General features: G+C 41.7%; 1 protein-coding gene across 1 annotated transcript in view; it reads left to right on the top strand.

The window, feature by feature from the left end:
- The window catches only part of BTBD1 (BTB domain containing 1), a 33,817-nt gene extending 20,461 nt beyond the window's left edge, over positions 1–13,356 (top strand). Inside the window, exons 5-8 of the mRNA XM_080651772.1 lie at positions 162–354; positions 6,114–6,201; positions 10,352–10,498; positions 11,594–13,356. Coding sequence (XP_080507898.1) covers positions 162–354; positions 6,114–6,201; positions 10,352–10,498; positions 11,594–11,749 — 584 coding nt within the window. The 3' untranslated portion in view covers positions 11,750–13,356. The remainder of the gene's footprint in view (positions 1–161; positions 355–6,113; positions 6,202–10,351; positions 10,499–11,593) is intronic.
- Positions 13,357–16,520: the final 3,164 nt, after the last annotated feature.

Raw genomic sequence — 16,520 nt, 5'->3', positions numbered from 1 at the left:
TGGGGAATGGCTCTTTCTGGTAAACGAAAGTCTGTGGTACTCAGAGGAGGGGAGTGGATAGAAAAATCCAGGCTTTCATCGAAGCTTTGATTTATTAATGATTTTAACACGTACGTCTTATTAGGCTAACCTCAAATGGATTTATATCTGTATTTCTACAGGTCCCGCTCAGTCTGGAATTTTGTCAGATCGTGAAGTGGTAAATCTTTTCCTTCACTTTACTGTCAATCCTAAACCCCGAGTAGACTACATTGATCGACCGAGATGCTGCCTCCGTGGAAAGGAATGTTGCATCAATAGGTTCCAGCAAGTAGAGAGCCGTTGGGGCTACAGTGGGACGAGCGATCGAATCAGGTATCTGTCATACTGTTAAGGCGCCGTGGTGGGCTGGGCGGCTTTTACCGCATGTTGCGGAGATAATCCCCCGGCATCTTATTTGATACTGTGAGAGTCACCCAGGCCGAGAGGCGTATGGCCTTCTCACGGAACTATGGGGAAACAGTTCACGTAAGGAGGGGGGGCCGGCCTTCTGTTACATGAGTTCTGTTTGGCTTGCCGCTACGGGTGAGCTGAGGTCGAGACGTTAATTGGTCAGACACTGTGTTTACAGTCTCAGGGCTACAATTTATTTCATATTTAATCTTACTCTGTTTAGTGTGAGGTTTTTTTCTTTGCACAGACATTGCATGGGAAATATCTCAGTATAGAAAAAAAATATCTCAGTATACATTTATAAAAGCTTTGAAAGGGAAAATAATCTTAAAAGATTCAGGTGTATAATCCTGTTAGGAAGTTATCTTTGTTTTATTGTGTTTCTTTAGGTTAAATGTCAAAATTGAATAAGTACCAGTTTTCCTAAAACATGCCTTTGGATGTTCACTTATTGAATAGCACTTTTATATAAAACTAGAGACTCATAACAAGTTTGTCAAATATGGGACTCCCAGGGGGAGAGGACCCTTGTAAATAATTAGAATAAGATGGAAATTAAAAACACATTTGTGGATTATTTAGCAATCATTCACAACGAGAATACTGTATCTGAAACTCATAATAAAGGACAAAGTAGACAAAGTGTCACAAAAAGAAAGTCATAAAAACTACTTTTACTAAATAAATTATAGTAGAAATCATTTAAGCATTCAACTCAAGTAGCTAGAAAATGAATAGCAAAAGAAAAAAAAAAAAAGAAAGAAAGGAGATAGGTAAATATAGAAATTAATGAATTAAAAGTAATAGAATTGATAAAACCATAAACTGGTTCCTTAAAAAGACCAATAAAATAAATAAACCTCTGGCAAAGGTAGTGAAGAAAACAAGCTTGCATTTAGAAATAATGGGAATATAATCAGATACTGAGAAGATTTTTATTTTAATTCTGGGTTTACTCTGTGCTAATAAATTGAACGTCTTGATGGAATGGATCATTATTTATAGGCAAATATAATTTATCAAATTGACTGAAGAAGAAAGCCCATTACCATGGAAGGAATTAAAAGTTATCAAAGAACTGTCCCTTCACAAGGTGGTTTTACAGGTGAGTTTTGTCAAAACTTCAAGGAACAAATCGTTTCCTTGAGCATTAAAAGGAGAAAATGCTTATTTGGTTAATTATTGAAAGAACTATAACCCTCACAGAGGAATCTGATAAGACAAAAAATTTGTAGATCAGTCTCACATAGAAGAAGAAATTCTACGTGAAATATTAGCATATTGACTCTGGCAGTGCCTTGGAAAAATAATACTGTATGGGCAAATAGAGTTTATTTGTAGATTGAAAGAATGGCTCAACATTAGGGAATATATTAATATAACTCACCACAGTAGCACATCAAAGAAGAAAAACAATTTGATGATTTCAGTAGTTGTCAAAAAGACTTTTGATAAAATTGCACCTTCGTTCCACATAGAATCATTAATACTAGGTCTCAGAGAATCCTGCTTTAAGATGATAGACTATTAAAACCTCAAGAAAGGGATGCTTGCTACCTTGCTGTTTTCAGCAGTGTTCAAGTCTCGTAGTTCTAAACACGTGTTTCCCCACATGAATTCTGACAGGACACTTGAGCGCTGATGGGGACGCTGTTTTGGGAGACTGTCCTAGGCACTGCAGTAAGTCCGGTGTCCCTGCCCTGCCAGCGGTGCCCTTTTGTAAAGACCAAAGCCTCCTCGTGGCTTTGGAGAACAACCTGTCCACCTGAACAGCCTCAGCATTGATAAAAGTAAATGTATTAGAACCAGTAAAAGAATAGTGAGCACTTATGAAGTACGCATGCAGAAACCAGTGATGTTCCTATATGTCATCCAAATTCAGTTATGGATGGTTGATTTGGTTCACAACAATGTGAATGTACTTAATGCCACTGAGTCCTACACTTACCAGTAAAATGGTTAAGATGGTATATTTTGTTATATATTTTGCCACAATAAAAAAATTTTTAAATGTTTACATTTTCAGTTACAATATTAACTAAAAATAGATTCCACTTAAAATAGTAACAAATGCCCGGCTGGTGTGGCTCAGTGGTTGAGCGTTGACCTACGATCCAGGAGGTCATGGTTTGATTCCTGGTTCAGGGCACATGCCCGGGTTACAGGCTCGATCCCCAATAGGGGGTGTGCAGAAGGCAGCCAATCTGTAATTGTCTCTCATCATTGATATTGCTGTCTCTTTCTCCCCGGCCCTTCCTCTCTGAAATCAATAAAAATATATATTTTTTAAAATAGTAATATATAACAAAGTAATGGGATTAAATCCTATAAGAAATGTACAGTATTGCCGAAACCGGTTTGGCTCAGTGGATAGAGCGTCGGCCTGCGGACTGAAAGGTCCCGGGTTCGATTCCGGTCAAGGGCATGTACCTTGGTTGCGGGCACATCCCCAGTGGGAGGTGTGCAGGAGGCAGCTGATCAATGTTTCTCTCTCATCGATGTTTCTAGCTCTCTATCCCTCTCCCTTCCTCTCTGTGAAATATCAATAAAATATATTAAAAAAAAAAAAAAGAAAGAAATGTACAGTATAGCACCTTTATAAAGAACTGGAGAACTTCGACTGGACTCAGTGTCTTTCCAAACTAATTAGTGTATTCAGAAGTCACATGTTTTTGTGGAGGAAGACTGACCTGGCAAAATTATCCTAATGGTTCTCCGGAAGAGTAAATGGTTCTTTGTGAAAACGAGTGGTGTGGGTCAAACCTAAAACTATAGTACGTTAGTGTTGTATGGAAGATACTACGGAGTTTAGAAACTAGCCGAACATAGATGAACATCTGAGGGAAAGATTAACCACCGGGAAAATAAAGTTAGATCCTTACTGATTCCATCTACCAATGATTGTAGAAAGTAAAATTTTAACATTACAAATACAAAGCATGAAAATGCTGGAACAGGGGATTGTTTATTTAGTATGAGGAAGGGATAGGCCTCTTTAAACTTGGCATAAATCATAATTTGGCCACAAAGAATTAAAAATTTTTATGTCCACAACCACCATAAAGTCAAAAGATAAATGACAAACGGGTACCTTTTTGTCATGGATATTACTGACAAAGCGTAAGTAACTATATAACATAGTCTTTCAGAGAAAAATGGGGAAAGAACATGAGTGAGTATTTCATTAAAGAAAATTTAGTAGACAGTAAGCATATGAGCAAATATATCAACTCATTAATAAAGCAATATGAATAGAATCTGTTAATCAATTTCTCAGCGTCAAAAAGAAATGGAAATACTCATGGTTGTTGAGAGTGAGGTAGAAATGATTTTAATTTCTTGTGTATGTAGAGTGTTGTAATCAATTTGATAATTTTTAGCTAACGCCTTAAGAATATGCCTTTCATTTTCCCCAGTGTTTCTATTTCCAGGAATTTATTCTCAGGAAATAATTAAGACTATAAAATGATCATCATGGCATCCTATATCATAAAAGGCTAATATGCAAATTGTCCCCTTGACCCAGAGTTCAGGAGTTTGACCAGGGGGCGGGGCTGGCCCATCAACCACCTGCATCCCCTCCCCCAGCTGGCCTGGCCCAATTGGCCTGATCAGGGCAAGTTGGCCAGACCCTACCCATGCACAAATTCGTGCACCAGGCCTCTAGTTGTTACATAATAACAGACCCTGCTAGATTATCTAACAAGCGGGGGTTATTAAATAGAATGAATTGGTACTAACTTTTACCTTTATATGAAAAAGAAGATATAAAAATATGTATATTATAACATGATTTTAAAAGTAATCTATAATATCTATAATAATAAAAGCATAATATACTAATTAAACCGGACATCCTTCTGGACGACCTGCTGGATGAAGCTGGGGCTGCTAGGGAAGTCTGAGTCCCTGGTGCCGGCTGGTCCTGGAAGCCAGCCAGTGGCCGGAGGGAAGCCCGGGTCCTGGGTGCCAGAGGGAAGCCGGTGCTGGCAGCCGGGAAGGGAAGGCCTACTCTTGCACAAATTTTGTGCATCGGGCTTCTGGTACATATATATTCATAGAAAAGAATCTTTCCTATTTAACAAAAGAGTGAAAAGGGAATGTGCCAAAGGATAAATGGGGGTTCTCTCTGGTGGATTCAGGGATCTTTAAAATTTTTCCTCTTGCTTGTTTAACTGCATTTTCTATTTTTTGAAAAAGAGACTATATTGGTTTTTTTAATAATAAAACAACGTATAGATAAGACATTAAAAGTTGTTCCAGGTGGTCCTCATCTGTCCTGGAAGTTTAACATAGTGGTAAGAAATGGGCTTTAGCGGAGACCTGGATCTGTGTCCCAGCTCCACCACAGGTTCTGATCCAGGCAAGCTGGTTTCTCTAAACTTCTGTTTCTTCAACTATAAAAACAGCGGATAATAAAAGTAATACTGTGTTACTTAGTTTATAGAGCTGTTATGATGATTAAAGGAAGTAATTCATGTAAAGAACTGAAGCTCAGCCCTAACCGGTTTGGCTCAGTGGATAGAGCATCGGCCTGCGGACTGAAGGGTCCCGGGTTCGATTCCAGTCAAGGGCATGTACCTTGGTTGCGGGCACATCCCCAGTAGGAGGTGTGCAGGAGGCGGCTGATCGATGTTTCTCTCTCATCGATGTTTCTAACTCTCTATCCCTCTCCCTTCCTCTCTGTAAAAAAATCAATAAAATATATATGGAAAAAAAAAAAAAAGAACTGACGCTCAGTGCCCAGCACAGGAAGTATTGTGAGCTGGTGGTTTTAACTCTTAGGACCAAACTGGACCTGCTGATTGTTCTGGTGTGAAACCTCATTTGGCTTCACCTGTTAATTAGGTCCTGTCCCAGCCCTTTGCTTCCTTCACATCTCTTATCACCATTCATAATGATTTATTCCTTTACCTGTTTATTATCAGTGTCCTTGATTAAGCCGTAAGTGCATAGGGGTAGAGACTGCCTTGTTGGCCATCATTTCCCAGTGCCAGGTTGTCAATGTGACGACCTCAGATAATGTTCATTGAGCTAATGCTTGTCATAGTTCGGAATGCTGTGTTTCAGGCCTGGTGGCCGATACATCTGTTCATGGAGATGTACAAACATTTGGACAAAAATCACTATTACAACAAGAGTGGGTATTTAGGTTAAATAAATTGTTTTGACTCAAAGGAAACAGGTTCTACTTCAGTTTCCATTAACTTAACATTTACTCTAGAACAGCGGTTGCCAACCTTTCGGACCTCAGGGACCACCGGTTGGTGACCGCTGCTCTAGAAAGAGTTCTTTTGATTTTTGTTTTTGTAAACAGATGCTATTTCCAAGGATGTCTAATTTGTGATCGTTTTCCTTTTTCTGAGCAAAATTAGACATTCTGGGTAACACTTTAAAAAATTTATAACCCTTTAGAACAGGGGTGGGGAACCTGTTTTCTGCCAAGGCCATTGGATATGTATAACATCATTTGTAGACCATATAAAATCATCAACTTAAAAGTTAGCCTGCTGTATTTGGTCAGACATTTAATTAACTCACCCTAATGCCTTGGCAGGGCCAGACCAAATGATTTCCCGGGCCTAATGTGGCCCTTGGGCCAGACGTTCCCCATCCCTGCTTTAGCACATGAATTTGCACTGAGTTATGTATGTTGTTTTATATTTGGTTCATTCTCTCAGGTTCACAGTTAACAGAAGAATCTCTATAGTCGGATTTGGTTTATATGGATCTATCCATGGTCCCACGGATTATCAAGTGAACATACAGGTATATTCCCCCCCCCCCCCCACTATATGTCATCTTGAAGTAAACTGTAATTTTACCGTAAGATATTGTTTTGACAAAATCCAAATTTCAGTATAATTATCAAAGGAATCAGAAAGCCTCTGAGTGGCATTTTAAGCCTAGAGAGTTCTGTTTTACAATTGATTTAAAAAACCTGGTTTCAGAGAATTGGAGTCCTTCATGGGGTTCTTCAAGGCAGCTTCAGTATGCAGGAGCTTTCTCTCCTCAGGATGCCCGTCCAGCAGTCCTTCCCGCTGTGCACCGACCGCCTATCACACCCCCTGCTTTTCTCACGGCACTTTGAACTCTACGGCTTAAACGGTCTCATTCCTTCTAACTACTCTGAACACCCTCTGGTTTCTGATTGTCTGACTGTGCCCTGCCCCATTCCTCAGGTCCGCCCCCCTCACTTACAGATATGACCCTGTTACCTCATCCAGAAGAAAGTTAGTACCTCTTCGTTTCCTTCCAATCAGCCGGTGTCCCCCACATTTTTTATTGCGCACCCCACTTAATTGTTTTTGAAACACATCAACATGTACTTTTATTTATAAACTATCCATATGCAACACTGTACTTACATATTACACATAAATTGAAACACAAAAAATTGAAATGAGAAAAGTAAACAATATTTCGCCCTGGCCTTTTTGGCTCAGTGGATAGAGCATTGGCCCACAGACTGAAGGGTCCTGGGTTCGATTCCGGTCAAGGGCACATACCTGGGTTGCAGGCTCTATCCCTGACCCTGGTTCAGGGCATGTGTTGGAGGCAACCAATCAATGGATCTCTCTCACATTGATGTTTCTCTCTCTGTGTCAATCCCCCTCCCTTCCACTCTCTAAAAATTATTGGAAAAATATCCTCGGGCGAGGATTAACAAAAAATAAAAAATTTAACAATGTTTTAAACTTTATCAGCAGAAAAGACTGCCCTCTCTAAAACCTTATTTATATAGTATTTTTAATAGTCAATGCCTTGGTGAATTTTGTGATCAGACTGCTGCATCATTAGTTTTCAAAATATGCAATTCAAAGACTTGGTTCAATGGCAGCCGAAAGATGCCTCATTGCTTCAAAGATCCCTTGCTCCAGCCCTGACCGGTTTGGCTCAGTGGATAGAGCCTCAGCCTGCGGACTGAAGGGTCCCGGGTTTGATTCCGGTCAAGGGCATGTGCCTGGGTTGCGGGCACATCCCCAGTGGGGGGCGTGCAGGAGGCAGTTGATCGATGTCTCTCTCATCGATGTTTCTAGCTTTCTATTCCTCTCTGTAAAGGATCAATAAAATATATTAAAAAAAAAAAAAAAGATTCCTTGCTCCAAATGGGAGAATTGCATTATTACTGTAATAGTGAAATCTTGCTCATTTTTTAAAAAATATTTTTTTATTAATTTCAAAGAGGAAGGGAGAGGGAGATAGAGATAGAAACATCAATGATGAGAGAAAATCATGATAGGCTGCCTCTTGAACGACCCCTACTGGGGATCAAGCCCATAACCTGGGCATGTGCCCTGACTGGGAATTGAACTGTGACCTCCTGGTTCATAGGTCAGTGCTCAACCACTGAGCCATGCCCGTGGGGCTCTTGCTCATTTTTTATCCTATCTGGTAAGGTTTACAGTGAAATTTATTTGTTAAATTTACGTCACTCGTCTCAATTTGTCACTCTTTCTTACATACCAATTAAAAAGTTACATTTTTAATATTTTTAACAAATAGGTTCAAAACCCACTGAACTTGTTTATTTGAAAGATTTTTAAAGCAGTTTAGAAAAGTTGTTTTCCACTTTATTTTTGAGTGCAGAAAAATCAGCCAATCTCTGAAGGGTATAAAAGAATTTCATGATCCCTCTCCATTTAACTTTATTTCCCTATAAATATTAAGTTTCTGTGCAATAGGATCGACAAACCCACTTCAGCAGGCTGGATAGTGTGCAGTCCTGGGAAGGAGCAAGGGCCCCACAGCCAGCCTCTTGGATGTGGAACCCCTTCCTTCAGTGTCCCTCCTGTATTACCAGAGTTACCAGACTCCTGTGGACAAACTGAGGAGGGCGTCAGGGTTCAATCATCCTAGATAATAAAAGGCTAATACGCAAATCGACCGAGCGGCGGAACAACCAGTCGCTGTGATGTGCACTGACCACCAGGAGGCAGACGCTCAATGCAGGAGCCGCCCCCTGGTGGTCAGTGCGCCCCCACATGGGGAGCCGGGCTCACAGCTGGTGAGTGCAGTGGCGGTGGCAGACGCCTCCTGCCTCCATGGTAGTCGGGCATCCCCCGAGGGCTCCCGAGGGCAGGCCGGGCTGAGGGACCCTCCCCCCGCTGAGTGCACAAATTTTGTGCACTGAGCCTCTAGTAAAATATAAATACTCTGAGTAAAATGACTAAAAATGGGACTTTTTACTTTCTTCCCCCAATGGCTAGTCTCAGGCACTGTCCAGTAGACATGCCTGGTTTTAGTTTTTATTTTTTCAGAGAGGAAGGGCAAGGGAGAGAGAGATAGAAACATCAGTGATGAGAGAGAATTAAAATGCCCCACATAGGGGATCGAGCCCACAACCCGGCATGTGCCCTGATTGGGGATTGAACCATGACCTTCTGGTTCATTGGTGGATGCCCTATCCATTGAGCCACACCAGCCGTGCTTTAGATTATGTACTGAACTGTGATACACATACAGAAAAGTACACATATTTATAAGTGACACATATGGCTCACTTTTGTAAACTGAACACACTTGTGCAGCTAGCAGCCAGATCAAGGAACAGGGCATTAGAGTACCCAGGCATCCCTCGTGGTCTTTTCCAGTCACTGTGCCTGCAGAGGTGGCCACTGTCCTGACCTTACAGCATACGGTGGTCCGGTCTGGTTTACTGTGACTGGTTTTATCTGATGTGTGCAAAAGGCAGGTGTGTGATCCTTGGCCTTGGCACACGCTGTTCCCTTGCATGGGAGACCTTTCTCTTGTTACCCAGTGAGTTCTGACTTAAATTTTTAAAACTCATCTCTGGAGCCTCATCCCTTCCTAACAAAATCTGCTTTTCCTCTGTTCAGCCACTTCACCGTTTGCATAGCCCTCCTCCTGCAGGTACTGTGCTGAGACACTGTTTATAGTAACTTCTTCACTGACGATCGGAAGCTCCTTGAGGGTGTCCCTCGGAGCCTGGCACAGATTGTGGAACTAAATTAAAAAGACAAAATTTCCACATTTTTATTTTTGTTATTTTTTTATCCTCACCCGAGGATCTGTTTTTATTGCTTTTTAGAGCGAGAGGAAGGGAGAGAGAGAAACATAGATGTGAGAGAGAAACATCAATTGGTTGCCTCCCATACGTGCCCTGACTGGGATCGAGCCTGGGTATGTGCCCTGACCAGGAATTGAACCCGCAGCTGTACAGGATGGTGCTGCAGCCAACTTAGCTACCCAGCCTGGGCAGTTTTCACGTTTTTATATCCATGTAGGTGAATACTGCATTTAAGGTCATTTTAATTTCAGTAAAATGACATTTAGACATAGGAAATGCCATGGGAATTTCCTAGTAATGAGACTTAAGCTAGCAGGGAATACAGGCTCATTTCCCTCAGCTACCTCAAATCTATACAGTCAGCCCTAGCCGCTTTATGGGTTTGGCGTTGGCCTGTGGACTGAAGAGTCCCGGGTTTGATTCCCATCAGGGCACATGCCTGGGTTGCGAGCTCGATCCCCAGTGTGGGGTGTGCAGGAGGCAGCCAATCAGTGATTCTGTCTCATCATTTGATGTTTCTATCTCCCTCTCCTTTTCCTCTCTGAAATCAATAAAAATATATTTTAAAAAAATAAATAAAATCCATACATTCAAAAAAAACACAAAGAAATCCTGTTGCTAAGCCATATATCTTCAATGGAAGCCCCTTTCCCCTGCAGCCAAGCCCCAGTTATCTGACACCTCCCATCCTGGCTGCAGGAGTGACAGCCATTTTCTGACAGCACGGCTAAAGCCATCTTTTTGGCGGTTAGAGACGAGTATAGAAGAAGGACAGCCCAGAGCTGTAGAGGGCCATTCTGCCGTTCCTAAGGGCTTTATAAATTCTTTCCTATGAAACGTTGTTTCAGTTGGTTTAGCTTAAATGGAATTCTCTCTTTGAAATTACAGATCATTGAATATGAAAAGAAACAAACCCTGGGACAGAATGATACTGGATTTAGCTGTGATGGGAGTGCGAGCACATTCAGGGTCATGTTCAAAGAGCCCATCGAGATCCTGCCCAACGTGTGCTACACCGCATGCGCGACCCTCAAAGTAAGTCATGGGAGCGTCCCGGATGGGGACGCCGCGGGCCCAGGTTTCCGACTGCGTGTCATAGCTGGTGACAGTAAAGCCTTTCCGGACGAGGGAGAGCATCTGGGAAAGGACGTGCCTCTCAGCACAGCTCTGCTCTGACAGAAGTGGTTCTTCATCAGACGTAGCTCTTGGAGCAAGAGAAAAGTGTTTGACAGAAATCAAGTAAAACAGCTATTTAAAGATATTTTATTTTACTTTATTGATTTTTTAGATAGAGGAAGGGAGACATTGATTTGTTGTTCCACTTATTTTTTTAAATATATTTTATTAATTTTTTACAGAGAGAAAGGGAGAGGGATAGAGTTAGAAACATCGATGAGAGAGAAACATCGATCACCTGCCTCCTGCACACCCCCTACTGGGGATGTGCCCGCAACCAAGGTACATGCCCTTGACTGGAATCGAACCCGGGACCCTTCAGTCCACAGGCCAACGCTTTACCCACTGAGCCAAACCAGTTAGGGCTGTTCCACTTATTTATGCATTCATTGGTTGCTTCTTGTATGTGCCTTGACTGGAGATAGAGCCTGCAACCTTAGTGTATCAGTACGACACTATGCTGGCCAGGGCATAACTATTTTTTTTTTTTTTTAATCCTCACCCGAGGATATTTTTCCATTGATTTTTAGAGAGAGTAGAAGAGAGAGGGAAAGAGAGAAACACGTTGATTGGTTGCCTCCTGCACGAGCCCTGACCAGGGCCTGGGGCGGGGAGGAGCCTGCAACGGAGGTACATGCCTTTGACCAGAATCAAACTCGGGACCCTTTGGTCTGCAGGCTGATGCTCTATCCACTGAGCCAAACTGGCTAGGGCCGTAACTATTTTCTTAAAACCATTTCACTATTCTCTAATAGCTGAGCTCTCTATTCAGTAATTTTAATCATTAATTAGCTTTGTAGCAACAATACCATTTTCATTAAATGACTTGGCATAAATTTTTATACAGGAGCTGCTATAAGGTAACATAGTAGATCATTAATCGAATTAAAACACCACCTTAAATTGAGTGTTTATTAAAGGGAAATGACTAATGAACCTTTTGTTCTCATTTAGGGCCCAGATTCCCACTATGGCACAAAAGGATTGAAGAAAGTAGTGCATGAAACATCTGCTAGCAAGACTGTTTTTTTCTTTTTTAGTTCACCAGGCAACAATAATGGCACTTCCATAGAAGACGGACAAATACCAGAAATAATATTTTACACCTAATTTAGCATTATAATACATCTTGGCTAAATTGTACCATACAGTCTGATCTCAGCGGCATAAAAAACCTGGCCACACAAAAAATTTGAGTGTTATGAATATTTATAATTTTAAGATGAGAAACATTTTAGTTTCTTAGAGGAGATAGATAAATGTTTATTTAAATCTCTGCATAATTTAAAGGCAGATTTTCCATTTTCTTATAACCTTAGGGGAAAAGAAAACTGGGTTTGTTTAAAAAAACACACAGCTATTTCAGCTTTATCTTGTATAATTTCATAAATCAACTGACTCATGATCTTTCAACAGTTTTATAATTGAAAGATTTTTGTTATATAGCTGGTTTGTTTGAATTATTTTTAAGGTTATATGAGATTACATGGGTCAGTTTTCCTATAGAATTCCTATTCCTCTAATTTCAGACATTAAGAAAACTGACCTTATATTTGGAGTTTTGAAATATCTGTTTGTTAACATTTGGAATATTGCTAGAAATAGGCCTAATAAATGCCCAAGAAAATTTTTCAATGCTTTTACAGAAAAGGATATTTTGTAATAGTATAGTAATGTGCTACATAGTACAGTTTTAAACTACAAATGGAGTTTGTACAAATTCACAATAATGTGATAAAACAAAGGATCTAAGGTATAGTCTAAGATTAGATTCTTTATCACTGAACCACACCATTACACCTGTCTGTATGGGGGATGCTGCTGAGAGTTGCTAAGGTTGAGGTGGTGGTGGTGATGGTGGTGCGTAGGTAAACCCACTTAAGGTCAACATTGGGGTGACAAGCTTACACAGCACGAAATAGGATGAAATACTAACATTTCTAACAACTACTTTGAAATTTTGAAGATATCCAACATATCACTCCTGCTGAAGTGACACCATACTTTGTCACCTACACACTTGTATCTAAGAAGGCAAACATGGTTAATATTCATGACTTCACAGATGTCACAGGAACAGCGGTAGTAGGAAGGATAGGAAGTATATGTGGCAGAATGATATTTATACACTTTTTTATAAAGGAAAATTTTTATATAAATGACATTCTTTTTTCTTTGGAAAGCGATTATCTTATAAAAACATGTATAATTAAGTGTAAGTTGTGGAAGATGGTTAAAAGTCACAAGTCAAAAAGTATCAACTTAAATAGAATTAATTTTTTCAAAGAATAGTAATGAGTATGTAAAATTTCTTTCATTGTATTTCATGGTATATTTTTAAGAAGGTCGTGAGGTAGCATGTGGCAGAGGTCGCTTGACATTGCTGAAGGAAAGGGAAGTTTTTCTCTCCCCAGTTCCATGACCTTATGGATCTAAACCTGAGCTAACTGGAGTATCCGTGGGATGTGTGGTTCTGGTTAACCAGCAAACACTCTGCATCAACCACTGTGGAAAATACTTCTGCCTTAAACAGGATGGTGTACTGGCGATAAGTTCATGTTTTTCAATGTTTGAGGCATTTCAAATGCCTCCAGTATGTTGCACTGAACAGTGATTGTGACTGAAGGTAGCTATAGCGGAGGCACAAGAAACGGGACTGTTTACTGATATGGGGCATCCCTGGAATTTTTAAAAAATAAATATTACCCATTTATTATTTTTTTTGTCACCTGTCTTTTTTTTCTAAAAGTTCAGTGTAAAGATGCCATTTTGGCACAAGAGTTCTAACGGATGCTTAACTTTTTTTTCTTTTACATATATTTTTATTGATTTCAGAGAGGAAGGGAGAGGAGAGAGAGATAGAAACATCAATGATGACAGAATCATTGAAGGGCTGTCTCTTGTATGTCCCTACCGGGGATCGAGCCTGCAACCCGGCATGTGCCCTTGACTGGAGTCGAACCCGGGATCCTTCAGTCCTCAGTCCGATGCTCTATCCACTGAGCCAAACCAGTTAGGGCAGGTTTAACTTATTTTTTATTTACAGAAGTAATGCAACACAAATTAAGAATGCCTCGCTGCTGCCGTAAAGCAAGTCATAGGAACCGCAGCAGTGACATCTGCTGTCATCTGTTTCTTGATGAGGTTTTCGTGGCCTCGGGTCTAATCTCAGGAGGGAGGAAAATGAAGACTGCTTGTTACTGATCTGTGGCAGTGTGGTGGCCGTCTCACTGCTGTTTAGTGTCAGTAATAGCTACCGGAGTGGTCACTGTGTACCAGCCTCTGCACTAAGTACTGGACACACATTCTCACTTGTTTCTCACAACGTCGCTATGAGGTAAGTGCTATTGTAATACCCACTTCACAGGCAAAGGAATTCATGTTTAAAAGGTTATTAACTGCCCTAGCGGGTTTGGCTCAGTGGATAGAGCATTGGCCTGCAGACCGAAGGGTCCTGGGTTCGATTCCGGTCAAGGGCAAGTACCTTGGTTGCAGGCTCCTCCCTAGCCCGGGCGCTAGTTGGGGCTTGTGCAGGAGGCAGCCAATCGATGAGTTTCTCTCACATTGATGTTTCTCTCTGTCTTTCCTTCTCTCTTCCACTCTCTAAAACTTAGTGGAAAATATCCTCAAGTGAGGATTTAAAAAATTTTTTAAATGTTATAACTAATTAAAAAAATATTAACTGGTGGGAGGCAGAATTTAAGCTCAGGTCTATCTCCCAAGCTACAGAGGTGGGCAATATTATTATTCTGGGTCCCAGAGTAACGTGTCACCATTTTCTCCAACTTCACAATAGGCCCTGGCTAACCTGTATTTACTGTAGAATATAAAGTATTTTCTATTTTTTAAAAAGTGTGATGAGCCGAAACCGGTTTGGCTCAGTGGATAGAGCGTCGGCCTGCGGACTGAGGGGTCCCAGGTTCGATTCCGGTCAAGGGCATGTACCTTGGTTGCGGGCACATCCCCAGTGGGAGGTGTGCAGGAGGCAGCTGATCGATGTTTCTCTCTCATCGATGTTTCTGGCTCTCTATCCCTCTCCCTTCCTCTCTGTGAAAATCAAAATATATTTAAAAAAAAAAAAGTGTGATGATTCCAGTATCTACCCCGCAAATTGAGATTATTTCTTTGCATTATCAAAGTATCCTTTGCTTTAGGTCTACATAGTAGTAAAACTATAGTGGTATCTGTAGTTTTAGAGAAAAGTTTACCTGGGAATAGACAGGTTTTAGGACCTTAGAGAGAGCCGATGTTACATGCAATATGTGTAAAACTTAACTGTTCCTGCCTGGCCAGGGCTGGCATGGCTTATTGGTTGAGTGTTGACCTATGAACCAGGAGGTCACAGTTGGATTCCCTGTCAGCACGTTCCTGGGTTGTGGGCTCCATCCCCAGGTGGGGTGTGCAGGAGGCAGCCAGTCAATGACTCTCTCTCATCATTGATGTTTCTATCTCTCCCTTTCCCTTCCTCTCTGAATCTGTAAAAATACATACAAAATAAAAAAACAAAAGTTTCTGTTCCACTTCCCTTTCCAGTCCCATCTCCTTCAAACTGCTTTCTTTGTTCTGCTCCCCTGCTGCAGCTTTCCAGATTTAAAACCTGGTCATTGTCGCTTGTATTAGGCAAATGCGTCTTTAGAAAGAGGATGCTGCCATAGTGATGCCAGCCCCCGAGCTGCATGGCTCATTTATCCTCTTGTGTAGTTTGCATGCTTTAAAAATCCATTTCACCCAGACAGCGTGGCTCAGTGGTTGAGCGTCGACCTATGAACCAGAAGGTCACGGTTCGATTCCCTGTCAGGGCACATGCCCAGGTTGTGGGCTCAATCCCCAGTGTGGGACGTGCAGGAGGCAGCTGATCAATGATTCTCTCTCAACATTGATGTTTCTCTCTCTCTCTCCCTCTCTCCCTCTCCCTGCCTCTGAAGTCAATAAAAATATTTTTTAAAAATCCATTTTCTCTATTGGTACAAGATGGAGTTGTTACATGGAACGTTACGAAGAACTGAAAGAAGTTGAAATAGGAGCCAGTACAAATATTTACAATCGGTTTCCTGCCATTTGGATCATAGTCCCTGTCCTTTCCCACACCACTGGGCACTAGCCCACTCTTTTTCCCTCCAGAGGCCGAAATTTGGGGCAGAAACAAGTCAGGGAGACAGGTTAGGTGGCAAATGGAGCTGATACCTCACCTTTGGGGAAGGCGGAATGGTTTGTTTTTGGGATAGCAAAGGTGGAAAGGTATTCAAGAACAAGTACAGACTCCCCCGTGAGGAAGGGGAGAGTCCCTGAATGGTTTTTGTTGGTTTTTTTTGAAATGCCAGATGGCAGAATTTTATGATCTTATTAACACAAATACAATGTGTACACAATCTGTCTATTCATTTTCTTCGCTGCGCAGCCTGGCATTGCGATTGGTGACTGCTGGCCAGCTGGCTGCGCCTTCCACAGTGGCTGTGCGGTCCTCTGGGGAGACGTGGCGAGCAGTCTCAGCGCAGTAAGATGACTGCACATCAGCAGCTCTTCAAGCTCCTGGACGCTGTGGACCAGAAACGTCCGACAGCCACTGGGCAGCACGTGTTTGTGTTCTCGCTGCTCCCATAGCCGGCGCTGGGCATCGGGATCTGGCCCCTGAGTCTCCTACGCGCCCCATTGTCAGTGCCTCCGGGTACCCGCCAGTTCCGCTTAATTTTGACATCGGTCGGACTGGTGCCGGATGAGCTTGGACCTCTTTTTGACAATCTCGGGTTTCACGAGGGCTCTGAGGGCAGCCATGGTGCCGAGCAGGAGATGGCTGCCACCCCTGAATGGCTCTTTATAGGACTCCTCTATTCTCTGTCTTTACCATCTAGACAACGGCCAGATACCACTTACAATTCACCAT

Source organism: Plecotus auritus, assembly GCF_963455305.1.
Source record: "Plecotus auritus genome assembly, chromosome: 15".
Classification (NCBI taxonomy): domain Eukaryota; kingdom Metazoa; phylum Chordata; class Mammalia; order Chiroptera; family Vespertilionidae; genus Plecotus; species Plecotus auritus.
This window is presented reverse-complemented; position numbering and strand designations above follow the sequence as displayed.